Below are 20,341 nucleotides of genomic sequence, written 5' to 3' on the forward strand. Positions count from 1 at the left end.
AGATGTAACTCTCAAAATAAATGGTGCTCCTTCTCTATCAGAAGAGGAAGAAATCTAACTTTGAAATACACATTTGTCTGTGGTAAGGAACCAAATGTCTTGTATTTAAGTGTCCTAACCTGCAGTACTCCTCATTGCTATGTCAAAAGGAAAGTGGACAGGATCCAGTGGGCTGGGACTTCTATTTCCCAAGCGACCCAATTCTTCCTAACTCTTTCAAGTTTTCAAATAAATCCATTAGTAAAGGTCCTCAAGTAAAATATACCTGCAAGTGAGATGCATTTCTAAGAATAAAATAAAAACAACTGATTAAAAAAGCCACCCAGAAAACCTCCTCAGAGTAGATTTACTTTTTACCTGCGGAACTCCTCTGCTTTGTCTGCAGCAACTATTTCTGTTACTGTTCCCTTTGGAACCTGGTGGACAAGGACATGGGTTGGATTAGTGCAGCAACAAGCAAAGAAAACCCTGTATGCTTAAACACTGAGTCTTGTCTGTGCCTTATGAAACCCTGGAAGTGGCTTCTGTCCAGGTTTTTTGTCCTCATTTCTCAGTAATGACAAACACAAACCCAGCAACATTGTGCAGGGCATTTGAGAAGAAGGAAGGGGAGACAGTCACAGCAGGATTGCTGAACCCTGACTAGGGAGCAGTTAGTGCAGTACTAACTTCACTGACATGTGCACAGGCAACATCTCACAAGGCAACATCTCTTCGAAGTCAGGTGACACTAAGCTTATATAGCTCTCTTTAACAGCCCATGCTGTTAGAAACTTCATGCTTTAAATCAGGAATGAAAGCACTTGCAGAAAAAACAAAGTGTGTTAAATTTTACTTTAGGCATTTGATAGATTCAAACCTGTGACACAACTTCCCCTGGACTGGGAAACAGGGGAAGCAAGGCAAGAGCTAGGTTTCATAACCCCCGAGGCTGACTTCTTGGGGTACTCAGACATGTAAAAAGGCACCTTCTAGAAGTCATCAAGCCTTCTCCATAAATAAAGTCAATAGACTCAGACATGCAGTAGCACAGCTTAGTAAGCTGCTCTGTAACACTTGGCACTCTGCACATCCACTGTGTACTTCTAACCCAGTGAATACACAACTAATTTGGTTTTATTCCATTTTCACAGCACCTCCCATTCATAAATGCCAAATTTGTTCATACTGGCAGACAACACTGATTATCATGAAAATAATTCCAAAGTATTATATGAAGCTGAATATTATTTCATTATTTACACTACCAAACCAGCACAAGACAGCATTAACACTACACTATCCCTGCTCAGGTAATTTCTCACTCATTCAAGCTTTGGTCTGTATAAAATATTTAAAAAAAAAAAAAAATTCAACCTTGGATAAAACCATGTTTGAAATCCTTACAAAAAAACCCAAACCACCAGATAAACCCCCAACTGTTTCACCACTTTTAGTAAAGGTACTATAAAGACTAACAAAAAGTTTATGCCAATGAAGAATTTTACACAGCAATAGAACTTTTAAGTTAAAAAAAAATTATACAATACCTCTTTTTCCAGCCAGTTAAAGAGCTCACACAGGGCAACAGCATCTTTAATCTATGTTAAAATAGGCACAAGAAAAGAGAATTGAGAAGGAGAAAGATTTATCAAACCTCAGTATAAATAGGTTTTGATGCAAAAGAATTCAACCTGTGAATTTCAGAAACAAACTAAGAGATGATCCAGGAGGTATTTTCAGGTTTTGCACTCTGTAATTAATATAAATACTGGAAATGTATCTGGAGTGTTAAATCAATGTTAATAATTACTGCTGGGACATATCTCACTGTATGAAGTCTGGCTTTACCCCACCCATCACTTTCAAGACTATTTTGCCTTAGCAGCCAAGATCTTGCATCTCAGATTGCAGAAGACAGCCACACCACGACGCATCTGGTGATGTGACAGGGGAACATGTCCTTTGGGCACACAACCACCACACAGTCTCTGTCACACAGCTTCTGGCTCTCTTGCCTTATGACCCCCCTTTTTGTTCCCTTTGCAAGGGGCAAGAAGCAGGAGATTTGTACAAGAACAAGGCACAATTTTGTCCTCAGGTGGCAGGTGGCAAAGTGCCTCTTCTTAGTACAACTGTTTTTACTTCCCCTTAACTAATAGAGAGAGAAAAGCATTGAAATATAAAGTACTGGTTCCTAAGAAGCTGCAGAAAATATGGGACAAGCCCAAAACTGCCAGCCCTGCTTCAACTGGCAAATTTTTCTTATTGTGAAAACTGCTGCTTGAAAACTAACAGGAGATAAAAGTATAGCATCACCATGAACCTGTTTCACAGGCAGAACTTTCCTTGATTGAAAATTTGAAGATTCCTGGGAAATCAGCCTCACTTCCAGTGTCATAATGACAAGACTAAAAGAGTGCTTTGAGGACACTGGCTGCTTCTGAGCATCTTGGCCTGTGCTTTGCACCACATGTCGAAGAATTTCTGTGTGTTATTTAGGCTGTGTTTATTCAAATGATAACAATTTGAAGACTCCACTGACAAACACAACAGAACTAGCAAAGGGGAAAGAACATCCCTTTAAGGGCCCACACTGCAAACAACATTTCTCAAGTCTGCACAGTTTTCCCACAGAGCAAGGCTGTTTCCTCACACTATTGCAAATGTTGTTCTTCAAGGGAATGCAAAACAAGCAAAAAACCTGCTTCAACAGCAGTAGATGTCTGACAGACCTTTTTTTATCTTGCCATCCAAATTCTTATTTGCTTTTTATCCAAAACATTAAAACTGAAAGGAAAATCTTGTTTCTTTCCCTAAAAGTAAAGCAAACCTGTTGCCATGTGCAAGGAGACACTCAAGGCTTCACTTACGTGCGCTCTTCTCATGCCTTCTGTTTCTGCTGCGTTCTTCACAGCTTTTGCAATGCAGATGGGGGTATATGGGGTGAGGTATCGGTAAGCCTGCAGCAGAAGGACAGGGATTACTTGTGGATTAGTCAGACTACATAATCCTACAGATTTAATAACTCAGCCTGGCCACAATTTGTACTTTGGCAGCCTCTCTCAACCTTCAGCACTGTGAGATGCTGGTTGCCAGCAGTCAGCTAAGTGCACTGGGGAACAGAGAGGAGAAACAGTCCCCAACTGAAAGAAGAACAGCCATAGAGAAATCCAAAGAACTAAACAACAGCTTGTCATGAAGCAGGGTGAAGACCTGGATATCCTAAATACCATATATCATATATACCATATATCATATACCATACCATACATCAATGTCTGAGCCATAGATTCCTATTGGTGACAGGCACTGAAGGCCCAGAGGCCAATGAGAAACACTAATCCCTGATGCTATGGTAGAACTTAGGCTGTGGAAACAACCTAAAAGACACCTTGACTTGTTACCTGACAGTCACCCTCAAGTAGCAGAGAGCAAAGGGCACACAGCCCAGGTACCAAGCACTGAACACCACCACTGTCAATGATCAGCAGCTCTGACAAACACATCAAGGCCCCAGGAAACATGCAAGGTCTTTGCAAAGCTCAGCTTTACATGCTGCCAGTTCTGAAAGGAGCTTACATTGGTGGTTTGAGAAAAAGCTTTCCTGTGTTTGGATGGGGTGACCCTGCATTAACAACTAGTAACTGATCCCTTACTACTGCACACTTCCTCAAACACCAGCTGTCCTTGGATTAGCAGGAATGCTTGGCTGGTTTCAGCACATCTTCAGAAATTCACCACCTGAGGTGACTTGCCCAAATCTCATCACACTGGGCATCAGAAGAGCCACCAAGTCTTTGGCTCAGTTCTCTGCTCCACCCATTATATATCAGGAGATGGGATGAGCACCTACAGAAGCATAGCCCAAGTAACATGTTGTTTACTACATTAAATGCATGAGCATACAAATATATATCACTAAAATTCAAGGAAAGGCCCAGTAGATCCTCTGCAAAGACTAAATTCACATAAATCCTACAGGCTTACAATTTGCAAATTCTTAAAAACAGCAAAACAATTTCACTACATAATGCAGAAACTAAATTATAAAAGAAGTCACAAGAAAGTAAGGAAAGTCCTTTTATCAGTCAGGATAAATAGTCAGATTCCTAGTTTGGCTTGCCCTTCATAGATACTGGTAAGTACTATTAATCTTCTGTGAAAAGTATATTTACATGCAGCTGTAAACAAATCTGTAAAGGGTTTGCAGATCTGTGTTTAATAATGGAATGGATTTTTGCCAGTGTCAATATTTGGCTCTGATGGAGACAGACAGTAGATGGACTTCCAGCACTGGTGCTCTTCACACCAGCTGAGCAACTGGCCTGGAGTGCTTTGAAGTGGTGGAGAGCCAGGGAGGAACTAGAAAAACTCTGGCTCTTTCAGCAACTCTCTAAGTGGCCTTTAATCAAGACCCATTTCAGTCCTCCTTGCCTGCTTTCTATTGCACAGAGCTCCTTGAGGCAGGGACTCTCCCCATTGCACACACTACATTGCATGCAGCACTGCAATGACTCAGTATCAGCCAAAACTTCCAGTGCTCAGGGGGTAAATAATGTCACTCCAACTCATATTCCATTCTCTAGGTCAGACCTTCTGTACTTCTCCATATGGATACTCCACATAAATCAACTACAGCAGCTTACCCAAAGTGGGGATAGGCCATTGACTGCAACTACAGCAAGGGGCTTTCTACTCTGAAGTCAAAAGAACAACAATTTATCCTGAATGTTCCATAGACACTATGCTGTCAGTATTCTGCATTAGGAGGCCTAGAAATAGATTGATGGTGTCTGAAGATTTAACCCTAGACAGGGATAAAAACCTGTATATTTTCTCACAGTATCTGTTACTAGACATCACTGTAAACTGGATGGTATTCCAGAGAATGTGATCTCTTGATGTACACAAGATAAAACAACAGATGTACACAAGGTGCATGGAAACCAGCTTATTTGTTCACAGTTGCTGTGTTCTTTCCCAGGTATACTCATTGCTATTAGAATATTAGGTGGACAGTGGGAGTCCCAGACAGCAAGTTCAAAAGGATAGCAAGATATAGCATCCATGGCTGTGCAGAAATTATTCTGATGCTACAACTGTCCCTCAGCAGATGCACTAAGTGCATGGATAACCAGTGCCTGCAGGTTATCTGTGTCCTCACAAGATTCCAGGCTACAAAACTGTCATCTTCTCCCTCCTGCCTTCAGTAAAGGACATCACATATCCCCTGATATCCTCAAGCCATTGAACCAAATAAGAGCAACCACCCTCAGACATTCAAATCAAGCCAAATGCACTCTCCCAGAAGTCCTGCTCAACTTTCCTGCTTCAATTTCTGCAAGTTTCCAGTTTTTGCTGCTTGTCCACATGAGGCTGATGTTTCACCCGTGGGCAGAATGACCTGAGTTCACCCTGCTGCCTCTTCCCTCCCCTCTCACTGTACTTGTTTTATCTTAAGCTGACAATTCTTTGGATAAATCGGCTTAGTGAGTTGGAAGGGCAGCTTCAGCAGGAGCAACCCCAGGATTAACAGCCCCTCGATACCTCAGCATGGCTGGATCCCTTCTGCACAAGCTCCAGCCTGCACTGGGCTTTGCAGAGGGGAAACTGAGGCCAGCTGCCCTCATTAACACCCTTCCTAACCACAATGAGCAGAGAAGAGAAAAGCATTTTCCCCTGCTAGGGCCACTGACCTTGGGAATGGCCTCAGTCAGAGCATAGCTGGCTTTGTCACTGAGCCACACTTTCTCCTTGGGTGAGAGGCCAGCACCAACAGCCTGCAGCTCTGACAGGATAGATCCATAGGGCATCACCTGGATTTTGAACTCAGGTTCCAGGGTGGAGTCAAGCTGTAAGTGCTCTCTCACAGCTGGATCCATCATCCTGTCACCATCAATGAAGAGCCTGAGAAACAAATTGGAGAGATCAAATAGGTGAGACCACATCTGACAGTGGCTGGAGTAAAGGAGCAAAGGAAAAATCATTCTGACAACATTTTAGGGAGAAAGGAGATCGTGAATTATGCACTCTACTTTGTCCTATGCCATTTTAACCACCAGCTTTCACACAGTTTAAATCCCACCTTGAAATTAAGAATTGCCACCCCAATGAGAGGAAAAAGCTGATAGCATTTCTATTTGTATGACACAGTCAAAATGGCTACATCCCACCACTGTGCTTGAAACAGAAAAGTAACAAAAGCAAGTAACAGCCACTCTAACTTTTAAGGGCACCATTTGGAAAGAGAAAAGCCACTGCAGTTCTAAATATCATATTGCTCTCACTTTGAGTTGAAAAGTTCAGCTCAACTTTCACACAGCCTGTACTCACCCACCCAGCCAGGTTTTACCTTAGATGGATCTAGGTAGCATCTCACAGCTGCTTCCAAAGGAACCTGTGCTTGCTGAGGCTCAATATGTGGGGCAGTCACAGGAAAGAAGCCTTCTGTTATAAGCCAGCCCTGGAACTTTCCTGCACTGTCCCTGCAGTTTTGAAGTGACTCAGCAATTAGACTTTTCCCTAAAGTTTGTAATGTCCAGGCCAGCCACATTTCACCCAGAGCTCCAGAGGCCCTACATATTATCTCAGGGTGACAGACAGAGAACTCTGCCATTGTGCCCAAGGTCACCCAGCAAGCCAGCCAAGGTGCTGAGGAGTGCAGCAGAGCTCTTGGCTGCCTCTCTAGCTCTGATTAGGGGAGGAGGATAAGTAATGTTGGAGAAAAAGAGCTCAGAAAGGACATTAAAGTACCCAAGCATAGGTATTGAAAGTATTTGAAAAGACAAATACTTTGCTAGAACAGCTTTCCTCAGAAAAATGCATCTTGGGGAAGGGAATACAAGCACCTGATTGTGTTCACTCCTATGATGGCATATGCAAAAAACACAGGATTGTACTCGACATCAGAGCCTCGAAGGTTGAAAAGCCCTGAAAAATAAGAACACCAAGAATCACAGTCCTGGTTCATCTTCTGCAACATTAGAGAAAGCCAAAAATAATCTCACAAAAACAAAGGCAAGCAATGAGACATCAAGGGTGCAGGCTGTGAGTCCAGCTCCCACCCAGCTGTCCCACAGCCTGCTTCATTCCTGGCAACACTAAATTTATGCCAGGAGATGGCACCAGAACTACAGTATGAACACTCCCGGGTGTTTAAACTGGTGTTTAACTTCTAAAGGAGGGATGGCTTGGAAAAAAGCAGGTACAGGCAAGGAAAGACAAGGACACATGTACCAAAGGCAGGGTCTGCCCGTTCTGGTCTGTGCAATGCAATAAAACCTCACTTTGTAACAGCCAGTAAACTTCAAAGTTACAAACTATCATTTCATTCCAACCCTTTTGACATTTGAGGCAAGAGGAAGACACAATGGGCAAGATACGATACCCCAAAAAGGCCTCTAATTTGGGCCACTCCAATATCTCAGATTCAGACTGTAGAATCTTAGCTAATTTTTACAACTACTTTATGCCACACAACTCCAGACAAAGTCAAGAGGGGAAGTAGATGTTCAGCATCTCTAAAATCCTGATTTTAGGGTCAAATAAAAACTCCAGGGTATCCAATTAGCTGAAATAAGTTACTCAAGCCAATAAGGCCAGCCAGCAGGACAGCTGGGAAAAGAACCAACATGTCCTAAATTACAACCGAGCACTGTATTCATCGAACTGTGCAAATTCTGCTATGAAAGTAAAAATAGAGCTTAATTCTCTCCAGGGAAGCAGTAGGTCACTTGAATGCAGGAAAGAGCCACAAAGAACTTTTTACTGCAGGGGTACAAACTTCCTCACTCAGCCAGCTCCAGCGGTCCTCACTCAGCAGTAAGAAGGCAACAATCTCCTTTGTGACTCTTTTTCTGTCCCCAGAAACTTGTCTGGAGTTTAAAACAGTGAACTGAATTATATACAATTAAAACAACTTCTCCCCTTCCCCATTTAGGATAAGAAATCAACTAGGCACCCGAAAATGAGCTGCTCTTGTGACTTTCTCTGGTTCATCTTAACACCCTTCATTCATGACCAAGCTTCACTTTGCTGGAGACATTTAATCTGAAACCATCTCAGGGCACCAATTTATCAGTAATTTAACTGGAGATGCGCCTGAAAAGGTGAGACATACAATCTCTGCTCATGCAGGCCTCCCCAGGGAGGAGTCATATTCACCACTCTCAGAAGTACTTCTTTCACAAAAAAAGCTCTTTGCTCAGTGTCCCAGATCCAGAACAGCCCACCGACCTCATCAAGTTGGCTTCACCCCCTACAGCAGTGTGTGCACTGGTGATTTCTGCAAAAACGACACACAGCACTAGGACAGCAGTCCTGGGGAAACCACTGCTGTTTCTGGCCATTCTTCTTTCCTACACACTGGGCTGGGAGCCAGGGCGTAGAGACCCAGCCATCCTGGGGCCCCAAACACAGAGGGGACTCTAGTGAGACCCTGGGTTGAGATGATCTGGAAAAACAAGTTGAGTCCTGACATACTTGTTTTAACCAAAGCATTGGCTGAATATTGGAGAGGTAGAGACTGACTTAAGAAGTTGTGACAATTAGGAAGATTACTGTGAATGCTGCGTACCCCACCCTTGCTTTATGTATACAAAGCCACATGTTGCACTGCTTTGTTTATAGCCCAGACTCCACAGCAGAAAACAGTCTCCATTTTTCCAATGGGTGAGGCAGCATCAGGGTATTTTACAGCCAGAAAATCTCACAGGTCTTTTTCTTTCCATCACGCTGCCTCAGGCTTTGTATGTGACCTTCTCCCTTTGCCTGGGCTGTTTTTCAAAGGTGGTGATTTGTTGCATTTCCTGGGCCAAAACTGTACTCAGGAGCTGCACTGGTGTAATGAGGCATTGTGCAAAAATACAGGCTTGCTGTCTGTGACCTGCTACCAGCACTGCACTTGATAAGAAGTTAATTGACATCTAACAAACATGCTTTCATAAGGGCCTCTCACCCTGGCATGGTTCTTCCTTTCCAAGGTAGGAAGAACATTTATTTTGTAGAAAGAACTGAGCAAGGAGATGCAAAGACTTACATGCTACTTCATCCAAGGCCGTTACCACAAACCACATGACTTTCCTCTCAGCCATCTTTGAACGGAGGGCTACAATTTTGTCTCTCCAGCTGAGCCCTGCAAAACACAACAGGAAAAGCTACAGTCCCTAACTTTGCTGGGGATGGTGATGCAAACACAGACCAACATATCATGCTTGTGCTCCTCACTCCTTTCTAATAACTGATATGAACAGTGAGCAGCCTTCAGATGCCCATGGATTTGTTTGAAGTCACCCAACTTCTAGAAAATGGTTATCTGAAGTTTTGAGGACAGAGGGGTCATTAGCTAAGGTTTGATCATCTTCTTGACTTATTCACAGTGACCACACTGTGCCGTGGTACTGTTTGTCTCTCTCCTTTGTAAGAGAAAAGCAAAAGGGGGATATAGGTCAATGGGAACAACCCTTGTCTATTGGGAGTTAAGCTACTCACCTGTGTAACTCAGGTCAAGCGTGATGAGAGGCTTGCAGGGGCGCTGAGGACAATCTGTCCAGATTGTATCAATCAGGTTTCCTTTGACAGGCACAAGGTCATGGCCAGCACTTCTTAAGACTTTGGACATTCTCTTCCACTGGTCTGCCAAAGGGAAGAAAGTCAAGAGTGGGGGCTTTCAGGAACACACGTGTTCAACAACAGCTCTCTTCACAAAGATTAAACTCAAAAATCAGAGTCTTCCCCTTTCCTTCCAGCCTCTCCTTCTTACCATTCCCTTAAGAAAGACAGCAAAATCTACTGCAGTTACAGCTCCACAAACATGACACAGTGGCAGGTACAGAACATCACAGTCCTGAAGCCTCATGCTTGAGCTAAAGAAGAACTGCTCCAGCTGGGAAACAGAAGTTCTCTGGAAGAAGCCACTGCAGAAGCTGCCCTAAGGGTGTCCCATCCCACAGTGCAGAACTGTGCTAGATCTAAGCTAGACAAGATGAGAGTCACTTCCACACAGCCACAAGATAGGCCCCTAATCCGTCTGAACAAGCAAATATCTCCCCTTGCCTCCAGTGACCTTCACATTGTGCTTCATGTTTTGAAGCATGAATAGATGGATACTCTGATATAAATGATACCTCTCCCTGTGCTTCCTACAGGGAAAGCTGCAGAGATGCCAAGACCACCAAGCAGGAGTAACAGCTTGACTTGTGCTTGGATGTTCTTGCTCACATGCTGACCAAGGCATTCAGCACCTTTGTACTGAAGTGCCCATGACAAGCCAAAGCACAGACAAAAATAGATGATCAGAACTCTGCTTCTCAGGTAAAGTCACTGCAAGCCTAGAAAGCAGTTCTTATCCCTTGTGCTTTGAAGTCAATGCACTGCTGTATAACTCTTGTGATACATGGCTAAACCAAAATCCAACCTGTTTGGCATAACACCACTACATCTGAAACATGGTTAGCTGCACACCATCACAAAACAGTTCAGCCAGAGAATCAAGGAAACAAAATCCAGTTGCCCAACTCAGAGTTACAAATATAAAGTAAAACCAACCTGCTGGAATAATGAAAGGGTCCACTCCCACCTTCGAGCCTTCTGGGAGGACACTCACTAGCCAATCCTCCTGAGTTGGTGTATCTTTCAGACCTTCAAGGATTAAAAAAAAAAAAAAAGTTCAAAGAAGCAGTCACATTGAAATATTCCCACACTATGCAAAAAGTCCAAGCTAATGCATCAGATATGTCTAGTAATGAATGTCTAGACCCACAGGCAAGGGCTGTCACAGGACACTAAACCAGAAGCCGTGTATCCAATATGTCCCAAAGTTCCTGCATGATGGGATATCCCTACAGCTCAAGATGTACTTGTGTGAAGTGACTGTTCTCCACTGATCAGTGGAGCAGTATCCCAGGCTCCCACATACCCATTTTCATGAGTGTCCAGTTACTATCCATTTGATGTGCAGCTTGCAGGAAGTAGCGTCCATCAGTCCACATGGCTGCGTGCTGCTCGGTGACTATGGCAGTACCTAGGCAGGGAGGCAGAAAGGTGATTCAGGGTAGGCAGCCACCATGCAGAGACACAGACCGCAGGGACAGTGTTTGAAATTCACCCTAATTCCCTAAAAGACACCTCTGATCACTGTTCAAAAGTAATTCCTGTTTCAGTGGAGATATTCACTGTTTTCCCTGCCCTGTGACCTTCCAAATCCTATTGGAGACAGTATGTACAAGGGTGCACCTTAATGAATTGCCTCAGATGAACTCAAGCAAATCTCAGCCAACCAGTGGAACTGAGCAAGTGGGGCTTTCTAAACCCTCTGTAAGATGACCTAACTTGGCTGCTGTCACAGTAACATATACTGTACATCCCTGAATTCCATCCCATCCTCTTTTGGGGAGGAAGCCTGGGCTCTGGCCACCCACAAAACACAGCTGATACCAGGCCTGCAGACGAGGGTATCAGGGTATCAGTCCCAGCTGTCAGCTGCACCCCTTTCCCAAATGTTACAGCTCTAGCAGAGATGGCTCTACGGGAAACATGAACATAAACTTCTGTTATTTTCACTGTCTGTCCCATTCCACTGACTCCATATGGAGGGATGCAAGCAGACAGCTGAGGGGCAGTGACATCCCAGCAAGACACTCAAGCTGCCTTGCCCTTAACAATACAAAACAAAGCAAACCATGGCACAAACTGAAACTGAATCCAAATCTTTGGAGTCTGCATCTTGACAATACTCTTTGTTGCAAAAAACTGATGCTCAGATTAGCAGAGCATAGTTTCCAATTAACTCATTGTCTTCTACCAAATTTCCCCAACACAAACCCCATTTAAAGTTGCTTCAGCCTGAAAAGATGAAGCAAGAAACAAAAGGTAAGCCCCTGTGTGAAACCTCACTGATTGGCTTTGCATTAGGCTGGGAACAAACCTTCCAAGTACATAACAAGGGCACAAATTGGGGAGGAAGGTTATGAAGAGGTTGCGCAGAAGGGGCAAAATTAATACAAGATTCATGTTAGCCGTTAACAGCAGCCCACAGCCTTGGATTTATCACCTTCCAAATGAGGTCCCAGAGCTCATAGGAACTGACAAATAAACCCTCCAAATATAGGTACCAGTACTTATTAAACTGATATACAATTAAAGAAGAAAATAACTTCAGCAGACTAAAGTTACTTTCCAACAACCACAGAAAGAGAAATTTACACAGCTTAGGGTACAGCTAGGGTAAAAACTAGGTCTCTTGAAACACAGACCTATCCTACAGCCAAGAAAACATCCTGTCTCGGCAAGATAAGCAAACTTTTCCACAGTGCTCAGTTTCCAAATGCAGAGTTTCTGGCCCTGGCTCTGTTCAAACAGAAAGGCCAGCTAAAGCCCATCCACTATTCACCCAGCCTGAACGGGCAACATAAAAATCTGTTCATACTGGCTGCACATCAAAAGAAATAACCACAGGTTACAGGCACCACATTAAACAGTTAACAGGATTTTACTTTATGAGAGGTTCATTTAGGGGTCAAACATTTTCTGGAAACTTGCTATTCCGCTGATATTACATAATTCCAGCGGGTAGCCAAGACATAATTCTGCAGATGCTGAAACGAGAATAAAACAGTCCAAACAAGCTGGATAGATTTTCTTTTCCATCCTGCCTCTATGCCATGAAAGGAACTATTTCTTTAGAGGAAAATTATGCAAGAACCCAAGTTCTGGAAAGGTACCTGCAGAGCCATCAAATCCAGAGATGAACGCCCTTCTGCAATCACAGGGTGCAATGTACTCGCTCTAGAAAACAAAAGAGGCAGCAATTATTTATAGCAGCAGGGGAAAAAAACAATCATCTGATGACAAATACTTTGACAAGCTTTTCTCCTAAAGGACACCACTGAGAGAACAAAATGAGTTAAAAATTCCTGGGCTCTACTCCACTGTGATTATACTGTATTTATGTTGAGCTGGTGGGTTTTTTTAAGCTGCAGCACTTTTCTCCCACAAGCATCTGTAAACACTGAAGTGCTTCAGAGTTTGCAGACGTTTATTTCACACTCAGTCTCCCCTTTGGGCAACAAACAAATCATGCCTTTGAAACTGCAATGTGAAGGGAAGGGAAACCAGAAGCACCCCTTGATCTTGGGGTAATCAGCACATAAAATCTGAAAAATTCACTATCTCCACTGAAGTCCCCTCACTGGCATTTATAAGAATTCCTTTAAGACTTATTTTTTCCTGTAATAGTGACATTGAAAGAAAATTGTCAAGGTGGTAAGACTGTAAAAAATGTAATGCTTGGGACTTTTCATAAATAGATACTGATCCTTTCATTTCTTCCTTGCCTACTCAAAATCAGACTACAGCCAAAATCACAAGAGCATGGTTTGATGGATGAGAGGGAATCAAAGGCTATTAGTCCGTCTTCATCCTAAACCTGTCACAATCTGTGTTTCTGGACACATCTTTTCAGAATGTTGTAGAAGAGCCTGAGAATGCACAGACACCTGATATTAACAGGAACTGCCATAATTAAAAGAACTGAACCTTCACATGGCCCACATGACTTTTTTATGGGATTCCATTCTGGCAAGTTTGTAGGTCAGAACTGCTGAGTAGGCCTGTTAATGAACTAGTGCAAATCAGCAAATCATCTTAATCCAGGCTGACAGCACTGACGTTTGAGCTGCAAAACCCCTGGATTTGTACCTTACAAATGGTCTGAAATCCAAGTCTGTTTCTCTGCCTCCAGCTGTGCTGGGGCCAAAGAAACATCTTAGGAACTGAGCTAAGAAATCACAGCCCAATTCTCAGGTGCTTTTAGTCCCTACTGTGATAGAATCACCTGATCGTTAAAATATACTCCCTTCAAATCTGTTACTCTTCACTGTTCTAAGGAAGACAGGGTTCAAAGCACAGGAGTGAGTGAGCAGCACAAATCACAGCACCTGGGACCAACTCTTTATTTCTGCTCCAAATCACACCATCATCGAACCCCTTTCACAACAGCCACGTCTCTCCCTTCCTGGGAGAAGCCAACCAACCATCCACCACTAACATTTTGAAACTGAACCTTGGGGCAGCAAATCTCATGGCTTAAAAGAGGATCTTGTTGAGTGGCTTTTGCTCCCAATTGCCAGGGAAGATTCCTGGTACATACTCCAAAGAAATCTTCCATTTTACCCAAACACTAGTGAAAGTTGGCAGAAAGGAGGGGAGTATGGAGACCATGCAGGTCCTCCTCTCTGACCCAGTTAGTTTCCTGTGCTTTTTCTTGTCCAGCCTCACAGGGATGTGACATGTTCAGCATGTCACATGTCTCCTGTGGGGAGAAGGGAGGTCAGGATAGACACCTTGGGAAAGGATGACTGCCCTGAGCACAGCTCCAGCTGATGGGGGGACCCCTCAGCCACACACTGCACATTATCCCCACCGAGCCCTTTAAAATAATGGCAAAGGCATCAGCAGACAGAGTGGTCAAAGCTGTTGAGGGAACAGAATTAAGTGTCTCTTTCCCCACTGCCTGCCTCAGAGCAGCAGGACAGAACATAAGGGCAGTGATGCCAGACCTGAGGATTCCTCATTTCAACATTCCCTAGAGACTATTCAGCCTGTTGACTGCTCTGACTCCCCTCTCCTACACCTCCCAGCTCAAAGGTGGGACATCATCTCTCAGGGTCCAATGCCAATAGGAGATACTGGAAATTTCCCATCATGGATCACATCTCTTAAATACATCCCAAATTATGTACTTAAGTACAAATCAGAGCAGTGATTTATCTCAGTTTCTCTTGACAAACATAGCAGAGACTACAGGCTAGTTTGCTTGTGAAGAAGCAACTTCACATTCATAGCATGGGTTAACACCACAGAATGATGGAATAGATGAAAACAATTAAAAAAAAAAATACAAGAGGGAAAGAAGAGTATTGAGTTTTAGATCTGGTAAAAGCTGACCCAAATAAGCAAAGACCTTGACTACATGGACATACCTCATGCTATCCCATTCACAGACAAATCCAGGGAGTGTTTTGAGAGTTTATAGTGAGGCAGAAGGGCTTTAAAAAGGGAGTATCAGGGATCTGGAGGGAAAGACAGTTCATTCATCTGTCAGTCTGAATTCTTGCACACCCACCTGTTCTATTCCATGCAGCAACCCCCACTGTGCAAAGATGAGCCCATGTTTTGCACAAGCTAAAATTACATGGAGAACACCTGTGTATGCCACACAAAGCATAGACCAGAGCACACAGAGAACAAGGTATTTCCCTGAGGCTTGTCTTGCAGCTCTGATGGCCTTCAGCCTGGCCCTCCTCAGTCCTTTCACATCTGCTTCTCACCATACCTGTCAGTCACACAGACAAAACTGGGGGCTACACCACAAAAAAACCTCATCTAAGCCTGGAAGAACCCCCAAAAACTTAGTGTTGCTTCTCCCCAGAGCCTGCAAGGTTGCGCTGTAAACATGTTAAAGCTCATTCTAGTCTAATGTCAACCAAGATCAGCAATGCAAAGTGCATGATGCTACCCTTAGAGGCATGACACCGGTGTCATTAAAGAACAAACACTGCAGTGTACCTGGAAGGAAGGGAGATATCTCTGCCAAAAACCTAACTGCACTGGTAAGATCTGGAACACGCCACAGCAACCTGTGCACAAGCCATCTCCTGCTTTATAACTTGGCTGATTCCTCAGCTTAGCACAAGTGTGTGTCAGAGGAGCCCGCCCTGAGCAGAACACAGCACCTCTGCCAACCCAAACACAGGGCCCTAAGCTGGGCAGGTGCTTCCTTCATGTGGACAACCAGCCAATCTGACCAAATTTGTTTTGAGTCAAGGCCTGGAGGGTGAAGCCAGACGCAGTTAAGCTGTGACTGGCTCCAAACCCAAGCTCTAATCCAAACATCATTCCCTCCTATTAAGAAGCAGCTCTTCCAGTCTCTGAATATTCCCATATGGGTAAAGCCCAGATTCAATGTAAACACACATTGACTCAACATAACAATGGATCCTACTTTCACCACTGCAACACCCCAAAATCTCTGACATTTTTAACTAAACCATAAAGGGTTTAGGTCCCTCATTCCTAAAACAGTGGTTTTTCATCCCTTCATGACCCTTGGGCACCTGTAGCCACCCAGCACACATGAAAAGAAGTGGAGCTCTTTGGGCTTCATTCCACTTTTGGCTGGGACTGGACTCCTTTCTCATCAGCCTCTGGACCACCCAGGCCCCCAAGGGAAGAGTCTGTTTCTCTGACTTCTTATCACCAGCATCAAAGTTTTCAAAAATTAAAGCAGCCAGCCAACATCCAGGGCTGAGTGCAAGAGCCACAAATCTAAGGCAGCTTTGGTTACGTCTGAGTCAGAGGCAGCTGTGTTTGAGAAGCTCTGCAAGTCTTTCAGCTCCTTACAAAACCAAACATGGAAAGCAAAGGATACAACTGGTAGCAAGACTCCTGGCAGTATGATAATCTAAGCCACCTAGCCTTGCAGGAAAACCAATATTAAAAGCATCACAGAACTCAGAGCTCATCAGCATTCCCAGTGCTACAAAGTGAAATTAGTCAGCAAGTCACAGCATCAGGGTGTATCAGCATCAGTCCAATCCAGGGGTCCCTTTGCAACCCAGAAGGGAATAAAGTTCCCAGCAATCTAAATCTTGTGGCAACACCACAGGAGGGAAAGCCCAAGTTCTGTGATGAGGATGCCAGGACAGCCTCAGGAACAGGAGAGGCAAGGACAGCAATACGTATCTTGTTGGGACTGTTGGGAGGAAAGGGCTTGGGCCACCAAATACTTGGGTATCATTAAAACACAGTATTCTGACTCATGGAGGGACCTGCCTAAGAGCAAAATCTGGTTGCAAGGCTAAAAAGTTCTTGTTTGCAGACAGGAACCAAACCCTTGCTTGGAACATGGAGAAGCTTCAAATCACAGGACATCACAATTTACCTGGAATCAGTAGGGCTGTTCTGGGATTAACAGGTTTCTGTCATTGGCAAATCAATTCCCAACCCTTACAGAAAAAGATCCTGCACCAGCTATTCAGGAGGCACCAGAATCAGCAGTTTTTAGTAATCGTTTCTATTCAGATAGATTCCCTCTGCAGAGAAACCTGACCAACTCGCCTGGCAGGAAATAGCAACATGGGGTTCTCTGCTTAACTGCACTCTGTCAAGGAAAGAAAGCAACAGAAAAACCCAGAAGTCCTGAGGGTCACATTCTTCAACTCACATGACAGCATTTAATGTCTAGTGAAATGAAACCGGAGTTATATATGGATAGAGGCAGCTTGAGGCAGGAATGCAGCAGACAATAGCAGCTGCAGAAAACGCCTTCCCCCTACCTGCCCAAGTTTGGATCTCCCTATGAGGAAACATGATGCTGCACATATGGTCCCAGGGCACAGGCAAGTCTGGACCCAGCACACCCCAGTGCCAAGTCAAGGGCAAAGGTTCTGATTCAGTTGCATTTTGCCCTTGTGCACCCTGGGGTAAAAGGGAGCTTTGGGTGTGTGCCAGTAAAGCTTCAGGTCTTTGTTTCCTGAAAATGACTGAGGAGGGAAAAACCCTCAGCAGTTCTTGGGTCTCCTAACAGAGTGAACACAAGAGTGAACCTTACACATGAGCAAGCAGGGGATGTAAAAGGCAGTTCAGCAATTTAAAATTTATGTCACAGACTACAAAATTCCTAGCAGTGGAAGCAAACACAGCAGTTACTGCCATGGGTTACCACCCTGGACCCAGATTTGCCTCCTGTCTTTAGTGCACAGAATACAATGCACAGCAGCATGGAAAGGCAAGTGTCACTGTGGCCTGTTACTTCCCTGCCTCTCCTAAGGTCCCTCCATCTGGGATCTGAAGGGCTCTAGCATAAGGCAACAAATTCCACCAAGAACTGGATCTAGCAAAGAGAAAACTCTGCAACTAAACCTTTGCTACCTTGCTTGAGAGTATGTATTGATCAGGAGATGCTACTGGGGAAAGTAAAGCCCAGATAAGGCCTGTTCCTTCCCCAGTAAACCCTTTCTTCCCAACAGCCAGGATGAGTACAGCAAGTGCCCTGGCAAGCTCCCTTTTCTGCACTGTGATCTCCCTGAAGACAATCTGATGAAAAGCTGTTGGTGGAATAACCACCCTGATTTGTTACAAGAACATAAAAACCTCAGTCTTCTGAACAGACCCCAGAAATGTTTTCCAGCACGGTATTTCTCACATTTCCCAGACTTTTATGCTAGAACCATTAAAGTGAGTGAATGAAGGATGATTTTAGTTATACCTGGCCTTTATTTTTTGCAGGGAAGGAATGTATAACCCTTCCCATAATGCATCCATCCATACCTGGTGGGCATCTCCAGAGGGCACTATGTAGGCTTGGACAGGCTCCTGTACATATCTGGGGTTCTTCATCACCTGCCGCAGTTGCTTCAGCAGCTCTGTTGTAATTTTCGGACTCATCTTCCTACCTGCAACTAAAACAAAGCATGAAACTTCAGTGTTTCTCCAGCCATACCAGATCACCCACATGCACAGGCTGGAGGAAGCTGTCTACACTGGAAACTCCCTTTGAGGACAACTCTGCCAACATCATCCCTCTCTCAGATCAGAATTTCACCTGTCTTTTCCCTTATTTCTTGAGAACAAGAAATCAGGTTAAAGTCAAAGAGTCAAAGCTGGCCTGTCCTGGAAAGGATCTTTCCCACCTGGTGAAGGATGGCATGCCCTGTGGTGATACATGTAAGCTTAATGCACTGGTCAACCCCTTCTTGCACATGGACAGCACCAGGAACAAAGCACCTCAGACATAGCCTGTGACAGCCAGAAAAGGTCTTGGCATGGGAGCCAAGTACCCACAGATCAGAACTGCCCCACCTATCAAGTACACTGAGATAAGCTCTCAGTCTTTTCACTGTAGAGCCAGGGATGCTGTGGCTTACACACCACAGGAGCACAGGCTGCTGGGAGAGGAAGACATGCACATCAGGAACTCAGATAAGGACCAATTATAAATGTAACTTTCAGAAGTTTTATTGTAGCCCAGAGTTTCATGGTGAACTGCTGACTGAAGTAACTCAGATAAAAGATATCTGCTCCCAAGGACATTCAGAGGGATGCTTTCACTGGCAGCATTGACCTCAGGGCTGCATACTAGTTCACCAAGGAAGAACACAACTGCACCAGGAGGAACAGCCCACTGAGCTCTCACAAGTGATTGCCAGAGGACAACTAAGGATGCTTATGGGAATGTTCTCTAAAGACCTTTGGCAAATGCTTGGCAGATCTCAGCTGGTATCAGGCAGGGGTGGGGCACAACCTGGATGGCACACAGCAGATCAGAGGGAAAAACAAGGGCACAGGCCAGTCACCCTCCCTGGCTGTGTTTTTCCAATGGATGTGTCTTTGGCAGTGCAGTGAACACCAGCCTCTCAATGTGCTCCCCCAAAACCCTCACCAGCCAGTGCCTGCTGTGAGCACCCGGCACGGTGATGCGTCAGGCCCCGCTGCTGTGCTGGCACAAGAGATGGCTGCAGTGGGAGGCACAAGCTGGCTGCAGAGGATGACTGGCCAAAAAACTATAAAAATCAAGTAGCCTCAGAGATTCTCCACTTTTTTCTTCACTCATATCACCAAAGTGTGCCCAACCTTCCCGGTTTTCTCCCCAGACCTCTCACGTTTTTAAGAACTCTTACAACTTTCATGCTGTCACTTTCCAGGGCAAGGTGGGTTATGTGCTGCTTGAAGGCCATGCTATGAAGTATTTTATTCTGACCAGTTAATTTCACAGCTCATTTCACAGCCATTTCTACAAACAGGTCATGGAGGGGAGAAGCAAACAGCATGCAAGTCTCAAACATTTTTGCTTATCCAAGCACTTATTCTATTTAAACCTCAGTAGCTACCAGGAGTCCCAGATGACATTACAGTCTTATGGCCAAGCACAATAAGGCACAGTCCCTGCCCTGTGATGTTTGCCATCTGAACAGGAAGGCAGAAAAGCTGCCTGCCTTTCACAACACTTGATTTCACCGAAGTCACACAGTCACACAGCAGCGCAGTGACCAAATCACAAACTGAACCAAGATCTGCTGCATTCAGGTGTAAAGAAAACCCAAGACCACCATTCAACTGTCTCATCACAGGAAGTTTAGAGCACACCAGACCTCTGTGAGACTGACTCTGCCCACAGAGTCAGGTACACAGTCTTTTAAAACCCAGAACACAATAAGCACAAAAAGACACCATACTGGTGTATCCTCAAACTGGCATCTCGTCCTTTGCTGGGGATTACACCTCAGATTTATTTCCAGGACAAATTTCATTGTTTTATGCAGTGTTTGCAAGCCACACTGAACTTTACAATACTGTAATTGTT

At 44.4% G+C, this 20,341-nt stretch overlaps 1 protein-coding gene across 4 annotated transcripts in view; it reads right to left on the minus strand.

Annotated features, from left to right (window-relative positions):
* Positions 1-20,341, minus strand: part of XPNPEP1 (X-prolyl aminopeptidase 1) — a 31,134-nt gene that overhangs the window by 8,214 nt on the left and 2,579 nt on the right. For 3 of the 4 annotated variants that reach the window (XM_072931241.1, XM_072931243.1, XM_072931242.1), the window contains exons 3-13: positions 18,310-18,440; positions 12,698-12,765; positions 10,898-10,998; positions 10,528-10,620; positions 9,472-9,615; positions 9,020-9,115; positions 6,831-6,912; positions 5,679-5,889; positions 2,853-2,942; positions 1,530-1,580; positions 358-416 (exon numbers count right to left, since the gene is read on the minus strand). In XM_072931241.1, coding sequence (XP_072787342.1) covers positions 358-416; positions 1,530-1,580; positions 2,853-2,942; positions 5,679-5,889; positions 6,831-6,912; positions 9,020-9,115; positions 9,472-9,615; positions 10,528-10,620; positions 10,898-10,998; positions 12,698-12,765; positions 18,310-18,426 — 1,112 coding nt within the window. In that variant the 5' untranslated portion in view covers positions 18,427-18,440. Of the gene's footprint in view, positions 1-357; positions 417-1,529; positions 1,581-2,852; positions 2,943-5,678; positions 5,890-6,830; positions 6,913-9,019; positions 9,116-9,471; positions 9,616-10,527; positions 10,621-10,897; positions 11,003-12,697; positions 12,766-18,309; positions 18,441-20,341 lie in introns of all 4 variants that reach the window. The other variant, XM_012574642.5, reaches the window with a different exon arrangement.

This window comes from Taeniopygia guttata, chromosome 6 (genome assembly GCF_048771995.1).
Source record: "Taeniopygia guttata chromosome 6, bTaeGut7.mat, whole genome shotgun sequence".
NCBI lineage: Eukaryota > Metazoa > Chordata > Aves > Passeriformes > Estrildidae > Taeniopygia > Taeniopygia guttata.